Genomic DNA, 16,411 nt, shown 5'->3' with positions numbered 1-16,411 from the left:
GAACTACTATTTGACTGCAAAGACCGGGCTTTTAAAAAAATAAGCCTCTAGCTTGTTTGTAGGTATTTTGCCTTTACTTTCTTTCCAGCTAGGATGTATATGATTTGGTTCCCAAAGTACACAAAGAAGTACAAAAAGAAGTACACAAATTATAGTGGCATGTTATTAACTTAACCACCATGAAAAATTACATATATATATTTTTACAGTCATACTCAGGCAGCTGAGGGTAAGGCTCGATCTAGTGTACGATCTAGCGCTCGATCTATCTCCTTACCATACGGGGAATAAGTCACTCTTATGTAGGTCCTCACACGTGAACAAGTACAGCAGCCTTCACCTTTGTTTAATTTTCTTGCATGCCTACATAGCACATAAAACTATCAAGTTGATAATTACATTAATATTTATTTATATAATTTATTTACAACCTGTCTAGTACCCAAGAGGACCTGAGGTGGCTTGCATTAATAATTATGTTGAAAATATCTGCCAAGTTTTCATCAAGGTGCTAGTGTTGACACAGTCGTCTTTTTCTAATAGAAGAATCCAGAACCCAGAGATTTTGTTTTTATTCCATTAAGGATGGCCAAAATATTAATGAATAGTGTTTGTAATTCATTCACTTTTCTCTATGCCTAATGGAAATAAGCTTTAAATAAACTGTGGCTGTGGGTCCAGACGAGGCAATTTCTAGTCAGAACACAGGTTGTATGCTGTAAGCTGGTTGGTAAATTTGATTCTTGGGACTCGATTTTTTATTTTCCTAAAAAGAAATACTGGTAAATTGTGCCTAGGTTTCAATTAGCCAGCATGGTTTGTTCACTCTGCAGTATCTTCAAAACATAACAGTACATAGGAATTTACATTCTATTGGATGGACTATATTTAAGAATGTTCTATGGGAAAATACACCTAAATTTCCAATTTAGGAAAGAAGGAACACATTCTCTTCTGAGCTAGCTATGGGACAAGTCTCTTATGGTACCCATAGCTATGGTAGTGTCAGGAGAGTATTAGAAGAAGGGCTCCATCTGTGTCTACTAACTACTATGGCAACAAGCACCACGATGGCAGGGGGTTGAAAAGGTGGCCAGAAGACGGATATCTGTTGTCAATTTGTTAGCTCTACACTTACTTAGGAGAAGGTATTCTTTAGGTCAGAAGCTCCCAAGGCATTCTGAACTGTGGAACAAACACTCAGAGATGGACTCCTGCTGCCCATTTATATACACAGATTATTCATAATTCAGGCACTGTCTTTATGGGGTGTCATGCCAAGATCTGATGCACAGAAATTCACAGAAATTTCCAGTAGGAAGAGATCTAAGAGATCATTTAGTTTAGTCTTCTCATTTTATAGATAAGCAAAGTCTTCTCCCATTTTATTATCAAAATACTTCTTATTCTGATGATTTAATCTTAGTATTTATTAGTTTATCAGTAACTACACTATCCAACCCTGACTCCCGGTCCCCAATCCAGGTCGTGGGTGTCTACCATAGAGTAAACCTCTACATGGGATGGGAAAAAAAGGGAAAAGCATATCCCTCACTTAGGGAGAGAAGTATCCAGAATAGAGACAGCAATTTATGTTTAGTAAGAATGTCATGGTTAAAATGTTGCTAAACAGCCAAGTAGGGAAAGGGGAATGGCTTATAGACTTTTTATCTCTTGCACTCTATTTGCACTAAGAACTCGATAAAAGTTTTGTGAATACAATACAGAAAGATAAGGCCCAAGAAGTTAAATGGCCTTTCTAAAAACTCAACCATCCAGTGGAAGCCCTGGGCCGGGAACTGAATCTTACATCCCTGACCAATACTCATTCTGCTATAGAACGGTGTACTCACCAACTTTCCTAACCTAACGTGAGAGACTGTAATATTGGTCCCAGTGAATTATGCCTTCTTGAAACATGCCTACTGCTCTTTCTGTCCAAATGTAGAATCCATCCACCTCTCCTGTGAATCTTGATTGGCCACGTAACTTGCTCTGGCCAAGAGAATGAGGCAGAAGTAACATTGCGCAACTTGCAAGGCTGGGCTTTAAGAACACCTGTACCTTCTGCTTCTGCTGTCTTGAGAATGTCATGTAAGGAAGATGTACTGCCTTCTGGAGGATGAGAAGGCACATGAAGGAGAACCAAAGTGCCCCACCCAACAGCCAGCACCAACTGAAAGTCTTGTAACGGATGCCATCTTGGACTTTCCAGCCCAGTAGATGCTCCAGTTGAATGCAGGCTACACGAATAAGCCCAAACACAAAACTTATAAACAAAGACCTTATAAAAGAGGGCTTCAAATAGATCCTAAATTCACATTTGAGGGATTTCCTATGCTATCCCTAGAAATGGCCTTATTATAGACTTGCAAATTTTGCTGTGATAGCGTAAGTAGCCAACAAGAATATCACTACAACCAAGATGCTTCGTTTCTCTACTCCTTCCTTTTCCTCAGTTTTCCTTCCTGCCTTTGGCTCATGCTTCTCCATATTCCTGGAAGTTTTTCCCTCTTTGCTTCTTTGAATTTATCCATGGCCCAACCAAAGTCCTACCCCATAAATGAAATTTTTCATGATTTAAAAACCCTTATTAATTTCTTTCTTTTTTAACTTCTAGTTCACTATTAATCTCTCAGCTTCTTCCTTAAATTTGTACACCTATTTCCCTCCCACTAGCTCTACCCACAGATGATAGGTACTATGCCATATTCTTACCCTGGTTCTCTAACGGCGCTTAGCACTGTCTATAAGCTCCGGTAGTTCAGGGATCACGATTTAGTGCATCTTAGAATACCCAGTGCCTGGTACAACACCTAGCATAAACAAACAATAAGTATTTGATCAACTGAACTGGAAATAGATGTTCAGTAAATATTTATTGAACAACTGGGTCCTGTTATCATCAATGTAGATCCAGACATAGACGGAAATGGAGGCCCAAGAAGACAATTCTCCTGAACATCAGTCTCTCTTTGTGTATCATGCATGAGAAGCATTTGATCTCAGGGAGATGGAGTGCAAGCAAGTCATGGGTAACATGCTGTGCTTGGGTGTTTTTGTGTTTTGCCACTTTCTGTTTTTTTTTTGTTTGTTTGTTTCTGTGTGTTTTTCCCCTCCAGCGGGAAGTCAAGGGTCTACAGTTGAAAGATGTAGCTGCTAGGAAGGAGAGAAGGGAGCCCTGTTGAGTCAGGCTGAAAGTCTGTAACACCTGCAGGGTGCTAAGGCTGACAGTTCCATAAACCAGGAGCCAGAGGCACCAGTATTTATGCAACAAAGACCAGCAAGGGGAGGCTTTGTTGTTCTTGGGGATGATATATCTCTCCATTCTACCACCATCTTCATCTACCGCTTGGCATTTTAATGTAGTTTAACATAATATACTATTACCTTCCTCTTTGTCACCACCTGGCATTTTAATGTAATATAGAAATAAAAATATTCTGCAATTGAGAGATACCATACTAAGCGTTATTTGCTTCCAGAAAGGCAGGATGATAGGTCAGAGCAAGAAAGAAAAGGAGAGAGGCAGGAAGAGAAGAGAAAGAGGAAATATAAGAAAATTGAAATAACATTTTAAGCTGTTAAACAATCCTTCCTTAGGTCCTAAGCCTCTAAGAAATGCAAAGAATTAATTACGGAAAGGCTCGGTGATAAAAGTCCTTCATATAACTCAGTAAGTGGCCAGGAAACATAATTGAGCTCGTTTATAATTGAATATCCTGCCATTGGGGCAGATTTAAAGAAGGGTATACTTAAAGAGACATAACAATATTAAATGTCTTTGTCTTCTTAACATTGTGATAAAACATTCTTTTTTAAAGAGAGAACTAAGACTGGGGTGGGGCTTTCTTTAGGCAGCAACAGGAATTGAATAGTACATGATTTGTACTTGGGCATCTTAATTTAAATAATTCTAATATCTTAAAGAAAAATGCATCTTAACTCCTTCGATGTTTTATTATATCTGACAAGTTCAGTAAAAGGGCACCTATCTACTGGTGCATTATGCATCATATGTTCTGCACACTCATTAAAAATAATGAGAACATATTTAAAAGTCATTGCCCAGAGAATCTTTAGGGACGGGGCATGGGAAGAGGTAAGTGGCAACAGATTGTTACCTAAGTGTCTATCTCTGTTTTATCAGCCCTTAGGAAAAAAAAAAAAAAAAGAAAAGTAACAAGCTGATATTCTTTAACGATAAAGATCACACATTTTCTTGAAAAACAGGCAGATGCAACATGTTCAAACCTCTCAGTATACTTTCAAAGTGAAACGGACTCTTGCGGTAGTTTCACATGTGTGGTATTTACTTTGATAACAGCTGGAAAAGTCGACCACAACCAATTATGGAAGTACTTTTTTCCCCTTAATCTTTAAATATCCTTTACAAAGTGAACGCATTTCCTTATCTTACAGCGAATGTACCTTAACAAATGTACTGATCACAGGCATCGGGGTAATTAGGCAAATCAAGGTCATCCCTGAGCTTGGTAACACCTTCTTATCCAGCTGTTCCCTATCAGCAGCTGGCATGAATTACTGGTAACATTTTGCTAACTGGATAATAAGAAGGATATGGTCTGTGGCTGCTCACAATATTCCTTTTTCTGAGCTGTTTAAACATGTATATTCAGAAAACTCTTCTTTTTTCTAGCCTCTGGAAGCCTAATCATGGCCACAGTGGCCACTAATAAGACATATGTCTTGTGCCATGAGAGTACGGCCAGATCTCATGGCTCTTCATCCTTAGCTTTGCAAGAGAATGCAATTAGGCCCCAGTCCCCTGAATGTCAGGAGAGCTTCTTTTCAGCACAGAACACTCCTCCTTGCACCACCTTCCAAACTCCAACAAAACCAGTCTTGTGATAAAACCCATTAAGTATTTTCATTCTGACACCTGGAAGCCATACAACCAGGCAAAATGGCCAGCACTTCCACCATCTGTTTTAATAATGCTGAACCAGAGCATTTATCATCATCTATTTTATCAAGACTAGATTTTGCTGACAAGGGCTCAGTAAAATTCTTTTAGGTATGAGTACTTCCCAGGGAGTAGCAGATGACTATTAATCCCTCAGCCTTGTGGGTTCTTGAATGCATTTTTAAAAACTGGCAGAGATTAAGGGCCTGGTCTTTTAGTACACAGTGCAAGTGAGAAGACACGATGCTTATCTCAGTGAGGTGGAAGTCTTCCTTTAAAAATATTTCTGATTTTGACAAACAGTATAAATTTTGGTACGGGGCAATATCTCTGTGCCTCATTTTTTGCCACCTTTAAAATGAGTTAAATGGGAACAACTAAGCATAGTGGCTCTGTGACAGTACACGAGGATTACTTTCTTAGGAGCTTTACAGACTTTGACCTGAATTCAACACAGCAGAATGGGGATGGTAGATTATGGTCCATGCACGGGGCCGGTGGAGGATACCTTACCTGCAGCACACCATGTTGGAGATAAAATAAACGTAACTGCAAACACATGCCAATAACCCAATCTTCTAAGCTTCCCTAAAAGTACCTCCCTTTGGTATGTGTCTAAATCTACAAGTTACAAGGTGGCACATAACACACTTTGAGCACAATCAAATTGAGCGTGAAAATTTTAAAGCACAATCGAGTTGGGCCTGAAAAAGTCAAGTACAATTGAGTTTGCCTGAATGAATCAGGTGTAATTGAGCTGAGTAACTGGATTGCGTTCAGTACTGGCCCTTTGCCAAAATGAGGGGCACGTGGCTAAAGATACGTAACTCAATTGCGCTTGAAATTTGCACTGAATACCTTTTTCTTTTTTTTTTTTTGCGGTACGCGGGCCTCTCACCACTGTGGCCTCTCCCGTTGCGGAGCACAGGCTCCGGACGCGCAGGCTCAGCGGCCATGGCTCACGGGCCCAGTCGCTCCGCGGCATGTGGGATCTTCCTGGACCGGGTCACGAACCCATGTCCCCTGCATTGGCAGGCGGACTCTCAACCACTGCGCCACCAGGGAAGCCCTCACTGAATACTTTTCACAGAGCAGGAAATTGTTTGCAGAACAGAAAGATAAAGTTGAAAATGTGATTATTGAAGCTAGTCAGCTAGAGGCAGTAAGTTATCCTACAGGCCTTATTATACTCTACAACTAAACCACTATTCCAGTGGTTCTCAAATTTGAGGGAGCATCAGAACTATCTGGAGTGCTTGTTAAAATACATCTTTGAGCTCCGCCCCTAGAGTTTCTGATTTCTTAGCTCTGGAGGGAGCCTGAGAATTTGCATGTTTAACAAGTTCCCAGGTGATGCTATACTGCTGGGCTGAGACCATGTTTTGAGGACCATTGTTCTAACACGTTATTGTAGCCAAGGTTGAAACATTTTAAAAGTACTTTAAAATACTTTTAATACTTCAAAAATGCCTCTAATGTTTTAAAATAAAAAGTACTTATACTTATTGTTTTTATATGTCTTTACAAATAAACTGTACAACTAGACCATGCAAATGTCTTCTTCATGATAATTTAAACTACCTAAACTGTCATTTACATTTATTTTTAAAAAAATTAATAGATTTTTATTGGAGTATAACTGCTTCACAATACTGTGTTAGTTTCTGTGGTACAACAAAGTGAATCAGCCAGATGCATACATATATCCCCAGATCCCCCCTCCCTCTTGCTTCTCTCTCCCACCCTCCCTATCCCACCCCTCTAGGTGGTCACAAAGCACTGAGCTGATATCCCTGTGCTATGCAGCTGCTTCCCACTAGCTATCTATTGTACATTTGGTAGTGTACATATGTCGATGCTACTCTCACTTCGCCCCAGCTTCCCCCTCCCACCCTGTGTCCTTAAGTCCATTCTCTATGTCTACATCTTTACATTTAATACTAACTATCCTTATCCTCATTGTCTTGTGTGTAATTAAAGTTGCTAGTGCCCTGATATCTAAGGAAGTCTCTGCATATTTTTTGTTTTAAAATGATTGTAGCAGGATGGATAATGCATTCAATACAGATTAGATATAGATCACGGGTAATAGCTGTTCTAGCAATACCTTTTCCAGCTTTCTATATTGTCTACTTTAATAATGCATAGCTTTCACTTATTCAGTCAACAAATATATACTGAGCGCACAGTGTGCACCAGGCATGGGAAATAACAGGAGTCAATACTATTCGACACCTACCACGTGTTAGCATCCATGCCCAACTAATTCTCACAACAACCCTACAAGGTAGGTGGTATCATCATCCTTATTTGACAAGTGAAGAAACTGAGGCAGAGAGGTTGAGTAAGATTGTGAAGCAGGGATTCAGCCCATGAGACTCCCAAACCTGGACTCTTAATTGCTATTTGTCTACAGTTCTTAAGGTGACTCAGAAGCATGGTAAGTTTTGAATATAAATGGAAAACTAAGTGAGGCTCCATAACCCAGACTTGGGGGTTCAAGGAGGCTCTGTAAGTAAATGTCTTAAGGAGTTGTACAGTGAGAGGGAAGGGAGGGGGTGTCCTAAGGAGAACAAAGTCTCACAGCAATTGATTGACAAAGAGAGGGCACCGGTAATGTTTTAAACAAGAGAAAAAAAAGTTTGGAATGGCTAGAGAGCAGGGAGAAGGCAAAAATGCTGATGATCACTGGCCAAAGACCAGCTTGGAATCCACAAAAGGAACACAATTCTAGGTCAAAAATAATCGTTTTCTTCTCCAAACCTGCCTATGTATCTTCTATCTCTAGATAGAAGATCTCAAACTTGGGTTTGAGATCCAAACTCAAAACTTGGGTAGATTTGATATATCTCATTCCATTACCCTAACATCTATCACATGCCAAAGCCAAAGTTTTCTGTTTCCATAGCCCTCTCTGTTCCCAATGAGTGGGAAGCTCTAACCGTGCACTTAATCTCTCTTATTTAGATGAGCAATAACGATAACAAGTAACATTTGCTGAATCCCATTCTATGTGCCCTATACATGCATCTCATTTAATGCTAACAAACAGTCTCTAAGGTAGACAAAAATCTGATCCCCATGTTTGTGATGAGTGGGGGCATAGGGAAGTAACTTAATTGCGGCCATTCAGCCAATCAGTAGGAGAGCCAGGATTCAACCCAGGTCTGACTAAACCCAGCTCTTAAGCTCCCCGTCATTACAGTCTAGTGAACTGCAACAGATCCTAGCAGGTATCCTAATACCTTTTCACCCCTTACAAACAATACTACTCATGATAGCTCCTTGCTCAGTAATCTACCAGGATGGGCTACTTACTATCTCCTTGATGTATTTTGTATTTTCGAGCCTCTGAGTATCTGAAGATGCTATCTCCTTCCCCCCGTAGCTCTGCATTTTGAAATCCTACTCAATCATCAAGATTCTTCTCCAATATCATTAGGCTCTTAAAGGTTTTTTGGTCCCCAAATTTGAATTCCCGTAACACTTTATTTGCATAATTTGATCAACTCATCACTCTTTTTTCTTTATGGGCTAGAAGCTTCTTGAGGACAGGGACACATCTTGTTGATTCTGGAGGCCATGCTGCGTAGCCTTGACTACTGGTTGAACAGAAATGCAGTAAGAAGGAAACTGAAATTACTGTAGAGAGAGGCAGAAATGGAGATTGTATCTTAGCAAGGACTCCATCTGAAGTCATAGAACTGAGTTACTTGGAGAATCTATAAAATATAGCAATGCATTTTGGTTTTTGCATAATTATTTAAATTCTAAAACATAACTCTTGCACCCTTGGTTTAGGATGGTTCTGAAACCATCCTTCAATTTCTGCTACTTATCCACAAATAACCACTATAATATTCATTCCTCCTTAAGTACCTTGGTTAATTAAGCATGGAATCATTTTGAATCAAATAGCCAAAGGGAATAAAATGTCAGTTAAATGAGGTTCATCTAAGTTTTCAAGCTAAAATTCTTGCATGGTTCACGATGTTAAATAATTTGACATTTGAGGGGTGAATTTTTCACTTAGGAAGAAGATAGAGTAAACCGTGAAGGGGTTGGGGCCATGTGCCATTTGCTAAGGTAGTTACCGGGACTGGTGAAACAGTAGTGCTGGAATACACCGATCTCAGCAACTATTAAGGGAGCCTCCACATACGCACGCATCAGTTTTTTCTCAGCAAAAGCGATGTTCCTGAAGGAAGGTCAGATCAGCATGACACACATAGCTAACTTTGGGATCTCAATCATTCCAGGCAGGAGCAACTTGCTTGCTTGAAACGTAGGTATTGCCCCTTGCAGAGGCCAGTGTTTAATAGCGGGCAAACGTGGCAGGTAGAAATTATAAATACATTTGAAATTTTCTCAGCTTGTTTTACCCACCAGGGTTTGCTGTGATTTTCAGGATAATTTAAAGATAAGGCAGCAGCAGGTCAGAACATGAAACGTTAAACAGGTTAACAATGAAATGGCAGAATACTTCTTTTTTCCCCCGTAAACGAAAGAAGACAGCCACATACATGTACACGTACATGCACATACGTGGCCAATAATAAAGTGTTGCTTTCTCTGAAGTCCTTAAAAATACAGACCTGGAATACATAGAAAACCTTTAGTTTCTCAGAATCTTTTCTGAATGGAAAGAGAGCTTTATCTGACACTTTGCACAAGACAAAAATAATTTTAGGTATCAGGGATGGAAAAGAACTTGCAGACCATGTCTCTCACAGAACAGACCAAACAAACCACCGAATAAGTAGCATAGTTTTTGTTTCAAGTGCAGGTGCAGATACAGCAGCTTCACCTTCGGATTCTATTACCAACACTGATCTCAAAGTCCCTTTTGCAAAAATGTTCCTTATGTGAACACCTCTTTAATAAACGCTCACCCAGTAAGGGGATGAGAACATCAAAGGATCTTCTGGACTGGGATTCTGGAAAGATTACCTTTGAAGCACAGTTCTTTTGGTAAAAATACTAGAAAGAGCTAAATAGTAATGATGTTATTAAATGATGTTATTATATAAATTCCTTTCATTTGATTTTCAACCCAGACTGCCACAGATGGAAAGAAAGTTGGCTAAACGTGCTGCTATACTTGTGATACTAACCAAGTACTCAGGCAGGAAGACATGGACCAGCAAATACAAGCGTTCAGCACAGTTCTCTGATGTGGCAAGTCAGGAGAAATGACCAGGAAATGGATGCTGAGGCCTTTGGAATGACAGAGGGTCACATTCGAGAGACCATCCTATATTGGGCCTTCCTGTGGAACTGCTGACAACATGCTCCCTTGGCTGTGAGTGTTAAGACTTCACAGGAAGCTAATGATAACAAGGAAGTAAGGAAGATTTAACTGTCAGAAAATAGGCAGAGCAGTGCTGTTAAGAGGGTACAGAGCTCACGAAATAGCACAGCTTAACAAAAGGGAGAGGACAGTTTCTCCGAACAGGAAACCAATAAACAGTTTGTTTTCTTCAAAGGAGACAGAACGAGACAAAAGCAGGAAGTGCTGTCCTTCCTTCATCCTGCCAGATTTTCAATGGCAAGTCAAGTGTGTACATCAATCACAATAAGGGAGAAGAGACCAAAATGATACCACCTTCAATTTTTTGAAAGAAAAATACAAAGATGTATCACGTCGCACACTCTTCTTGATTCTGCGCTTTCAAATAGTCCAGTGTCACACTCTGAGTATTTCCCACTGAAATAGCCCGTGAATGCCAAGCATGACCTCTTTATAAACTTCCTGCAGAGTTCCTGCTGTTTAGCATTCAAGACAGGTATTTGGGCTGGAAAAATAATATTATTCCACATTTCTCCAAAACAAAGATTCCGGGTCCACATTACTTCAGTGCCCTTCAAGGCCCTTGCTTTGCTGTGGTTACAAAGAATATTCCACATATTTGGACAGTTAGAAGTCAAATATTTTTCAAAGAGACTATTTGCCAGAGAATTCTAAGAGAATGGACACTAACCACATGCCCTCCGAATTTTGTATAACACAGAAAATGATGAGAACAAAGAATTTATTTTCACTTATAATCTCATAGTCACACAATTAATTTAATATGCTCCCTGGTGGGCTTGGCCTATGACATCACTTTCTGGGACAGAAACCCAATTTCACTAAACTATATTAAATGAGAGTGAAATAACATATACAGACTGCCTGGCTTGTCAATTTGGTGGGTTACACAAATTTTGTCTGTAATTCTGTATTTGGGATACCAGAATACATATTAAAAGAATGAAAAAGAAAACAATCAATGTTCAAAATAGTGGTTAATCCCAGGTAAGCCTGCATAAATCTATTTACCCCAGAATACCTATACAGTATTGTGTTTACAATACTACAGAAGTGGTAATGTACTAGAAGAAACAAGTATAGCTAACATATTTAGTACCTACAATTGACCAGAAGCAACACTTAGAGCTTTGCATGCATTATCTCTTTTAATTGTCACAGAAATCTAATGATACAGATGAGGACTGAGCCTCGGAATGATTTTGTGATCTGCTCTGGATCACACAGTAGGTAGTAAAGACAGAAGTTGAGCTTCAGAGACAATAGTAAATGCTAAGAAACCTAGGCATCTAGTTCCTGCTGACTGTGGGCCCATGGACACATGGCCCATGGTTACTCAACCACCCTGAGCCTCTGTTTTCTCAGCTACAAAAGTAGAGCTGGACTCACAGATTCTTTCAGCTCCCTTTAGTCCAAAAATTCTATTATTCCATTTGCTAACTTCTAGATGTAATTGTCTTTGACTAAAAATGCTTCCAGAGTTTCAAACTTGAATAAGATCAGCATCCCTTTCCCCCTTACTGGGGGCAGGGGTGGGAGTTGGTGGGGATAAGGGGGGCTGGGAGAGCTTATAGGAAGAAGGAATTAGCTGTGCAGTTGGGAATTCTAGAGGACATATGGAAAAGGGGTATAACTAACTGTTAGATGGGGAACGAGGGACTCGTGAGTGTTTGAGTTCCTAGCTGGAGCTCTGCTATTGGGTTCCTCTGCGTGCCTAGGGGCTGCCTGGAATATTTCTCTCTTTATGCAGGATTTTACTCCTCCCAGGACCACAGTTCAAAAGAATACACAATCAAAACTTCTTTCTTAGTTCTCCTATCCCTGAAACAAGTACATAGTCCTACTGAGGTTTTCTAACCACTTTTATCACCAGCAACCAACGAATTAAATAAGAAGTGTAAGGGCTTCCTGCTATATATCCATGCTGCCCCCTTTTGTGTTGTTTCTTTTCACTTTGACCCTTGTAGAGAAAGACCAACGTCTTTGGATAAATAAAAGATTGAGGGAAAGAATCCATCTGAATTTAGAGAAAAAAAATCTAGACTTCGAGTTTTGACAGCATTTCTCTTTAGGAAGAGTCGGGAGCTTCAGTGAGGAGATGAGGCCGTAACTCAAGATTCTGCCTTCCAAAGCGCTGAGTGTGGAGGAGTCCACTAGCGGAAAGGAGGTGGGGAGTGCATCTCCCCTTTCCTATTTTACCATGGATCTTCTCAAAGCATAAAAGAGGACAAGAGGAAAAATGGATAAGATGATGGGAAAGATAACGAAGGATCGAAAGGAAACTCCATGGTACAGAAACATGGAAGGAAGGGGTTCCTTTGGCCAGTACTAAGGAGGGTTAATATATGAGAGGAGGTTCAGGAAGGCTGTATATTCAAATGTGGATATAAACACATGTAACAGAATATTAGACCCAGAGAAGGTATCTTAGAGGTTATCTAGTCTTACCACCTTACCAACAGGAGAATTGTTTCTGGAGCATCTTTGACAGATGGTGAGGCAGGTTCTGTTTCAGTATGCTAAATAACCTGTTTCCATCTTGGACAGCTCCAACAGTTAGAAAGTGCTTGTAACATTATCACTCCCAACTATTTGTTTTGGAACAGGCTCACACAGGACAGGAAATTAGTCTTAATTATTTTTGTATCCCCAGAACCTCCAAGTTAGTGCACAGCACATGCTCAGTAACGTGTTTGTTGGATTAATGCATAAATAAATGAATGGATATAAACTATCTGAAGAAACAGACTAAAATTTACTTTCCAATCCATACAATAACTCTTTATATATGTGATAGCAATTATCAGTACTAAACTTTTTTTTCCAAGTTAACTATACTCAATTTTCTCAACACTCACTATTCTGATGATCTCACTCGGGGAACCTATCGTATTACCCATATGTGCCTTTGTCCTTTCTTATATAGATTCAAAGGAAATAAAAAACAAAGGGTAATTAGCAGTCCTTTGACCACATCTATTCTACTTTATTATTAGCCATAAAAGTCCTTTGAAGTTTCTAAAGCCTCCTTAAATATTTCAATAATAAATATTATGTGTTCATTGTAAAAAAAAAAAAAAGAGAAAATAAAAATCTCTCATAATCCCAACAATCTGAGTGCATCTCCTTCCAGCTTTTTAAAAAAGATTTTTAATGTAATTTGTCATACTGCATATGTCATTTTATACCCAACTTTTTACTTAATAATATCCTATGAACATTTCTCATATTATTATTAATTCCTCACAGAAACCATTTTAAGTACTTACTATATTTCATTGGAAAGCGATCCAGTTATTTATTTAACCAGTACCTTCTTGCTGTACCATGCCCAATATATCACTATAATAAATAGGACCGGAGGAAAAAAATCAATATAGAAGAATTTTTTCCACATCTTTGATGATCAGTTTAGGACAAATTGCTAAAAGTATAGTTACTAGGTCGAAGGGTACACTTTTTTTTTTTAAAAGGGTACACATTTTTAAATTCTCTGTCTTGAGATGCCTTTCCTAGCCTTCAGTAGTAGGTTAAATTCCCTTGTTATATATTACTGTAGCACTCCACAGTTTGCTTTCATAATCTTCATCACCATTTTAAATACTTGGTTATATTTTAATTTCCCTTTGACTGCTAACTGCACTAAGGTAGGGCCATGAACATTTCTGCTGGTTGTGTTTTGCACAGGGCCCAGCCCATAGCACACACTCAATGTGCATTTTATTTTATCAAATACTGTTAATTGCCTCCTTGAAGGGTGTTTGAATTCGTACACTTGAAGCACTGTTTGCAGTTACCTACCTCACTGCGTCATCACATCATCATCACTGAAACAGTGATACCCCAAACAGGGGCAAAACACTGTAAGTGTGATTCACTTCTTCTTTTTTTTTTTTTAACAAATGAAGCCCGTGACTTAGAACTCATTTCTCAGCTATTATGAATTCACTGAGTGTATTATGTTCTGTATTGAAAATTCAGTAAGACTGTGATCTGAACATTACCAGCTCTCGGGGCAGAAAAGTTCCTTCCTGGCGGGCGATGACCAGTGATGCGGTCTCTCCCTGCTTGGTGCTCCTCAGCATGGCCACGAGCTCTTCCTGAGTTCGTCCAGTGACATCTCTGCCATTTACCTAATGCAGGCAACCGTATGAGCAGCCACAATTAAAACACTTGCCATCCCCTTCTTCCCTAGATGGTTTTTGAAAGCAAGCAGCAAATGGGCTCCCATGATCAATGAAGCTCTGCAAAGATGAAAACTGAATACATGAGCCCAAACCAACTATGCTATGATGCTAGCAATATACCAACCATCATTATTGTGGTGCTGGACAGTCTCAGACATTCAGTAATTGGCATCAGCAGTTTTCCCTAAGACATCACATTCTTAGCAAGGACAAATCAAACTGACAGATACCAGAGAATGATTCCTCAAGTAGGAGGGAAGCTGATTTCAAATGCTTAGCTGTTACCATTCTCTGCCGAATACAAATAGGAGAAATGGACCGTTATCACACAGTAGATTCTTGAGGCATAAGTTTTTTTGTTATAATTCTACAATTTTCCATGTTTAGAAAATTATAGTCATCAGGTTACCATAGATTATTGGAGATTGTAATTTGGAGCTACATTAGTCATTTGGCCCATTTTCTATCATGATCTAGAACTATATAAAAAGCTATAGTGCTACTTCCATGCCACGAGAAAGTTCAATGGAACCAGCCAGTTTCAACGAATATGATTTCTTGAAAGGTAAATTGACAGTATATATTTAGCCAAGAAGATGATGCTATCAAACAAAAATAAATGACAACAACAACAAAAAAGCCTCTTGCTTTGGGTATTCCAAATACTTATCTATATGCATAGACCAACCTGAGACAGGCTGACCCACTCTTGGAGAAGTTTAAGGAAACAGTTACAAGGGCTTGGGTGCAACTTTGAAATCCTTAGCCCTAATTGAATATATGATGAACTCGTGGATTTGACCCAAATTCCCCAGGGACTCTAAGAGGCGGAAGTAAGAAAGAGGAGATAGGGAAAACTTTTCAATATTATTTGGCCCCATATCATTGTCCTTATTGAGGACTTACACAGATAGGCTATTTATTAACCAGTTTTCTAATTAAAGTCCTTACCTTGTCTATAAGTACAGTTTTGAACATACTGAATTCAAAATTTAATACATTTTATATACTTATTTCAAGCACCAAGAAAGATTTTATTGAAGATATTCATTCTAATTCTTACCTCCAAAATTCTGTCTCCTGATTGTAGGCGGCCATCTTTTATTGCTGCTCCCTTTGGTAAAATGTTTTTTACAAAAATGGGACCAGGACCATGTATGGAAGAATCTCTGGTAACCACAGTGAAACCAAGTCCTTCAGGTCCTAGTATATAAGACCAGGAAAACACACGGTCACCTTCAGCAGGAGTAATATTATATTCAATTTTATAGTTAAATCCACCTAATTTAGACCAATGCAGAATAAGTGAAAAATTGACATTCCAGTAAATATTTTAAATATGCTTCAGTTTTTCTGGTTTTAAATACAGATTACAGAGCCTTACAGGCCATGATTGTATCACAGTGAATTTAGGGCCAGTGTAGATATATAACACTTTTGTTTACTAAGGTCCTAGAAGAAATACCACATGTTATCCATATACCTGGGAGACTGATTTCTCAGTAAACCATAACCTGACGTCATACTTTCCTGAGAAGCAAGAGGCCATCTGACATGTCAGGCTTTCAATCAACTAGCCAGCCTGTGGTTCCCCCTCCCCCTGAGTCTCCATTCCTTGTGTACTGCATCCCATTGTCCCATCACTCGTTCCTGTTACTCCTGTCCCGTTCTCTTGCATCTCCAGTTTCTCTCTTTGAGTTTATGTCTTTTTTCACTCTGTGTGAAGGCATGCTTAGATTTCTCTACCCTAAAGAATCCTTACATCAATCCTACTGCTTCTTCAATCTTCCATCACCAACTACCTACCCATGACCATGTCCAGTCATTTTTCCTATTCTGATCTTTCCCCTTTTCTAGCTTTCACACTTCTCACCAACCATTTTCTTGAAATTAACTCCCCCCTAGGTATTCATGTTTTTAGTTTCTGATTATTTTCCTGCCTCTCTGATCACAACATGTCTGTCACTCTTTCTCTTACCCATCGTT

General features: G+C 39.2%; 1 protein-coding gene across 4 annotated transcripts in view; it reads right to left on the bottom strand.

Moving 5' to 3' along the window:
- PARD3B (par-3 family cell polarity regulator beta) overlaps positions 1–16,411 on the bottom strand; it is a 1,043,826-nt gene that overhangs the window by 474,756 nt on the left and 552,659 nt on the right. For all 4 annotated transcript variants that reach the window (XM_065880246.1, XM_065880249.1, XM_065880248.1 and 1 more), the window contains exons 9-10: positions 15,489–15,628; positions 14,243–14,371 (exon numbers count right to left, since the gene is read on the bottom strand). In XM_065880246.1, the coding sequence (XP_065736318.1) occupies positions 14,243–14,371; positions 15,489–15,628 (269 nt within the window). The remainder of the gene's footprint in view (positions 1–14,242; positions 14,372–15,488; positions 15,629–16,411) is intronic.

The sequence above is a fragment of the Phocoena phocoena genome, chromosome 7 (assembly GCF_963924675.1).
Source record: "Phocoena phocoena chromosome 7, mPhoPho1.1, whole genome shotgun sequence".
NCBI lineage: Eukaryota > Metazoa > Chordata > Mammalia > Artiodactyla > Phocoenidae > Phocoena > Phocoena phocoena.
This window is presented reverse-complemented; position numbering and strand designations above follow the sequence as displayed.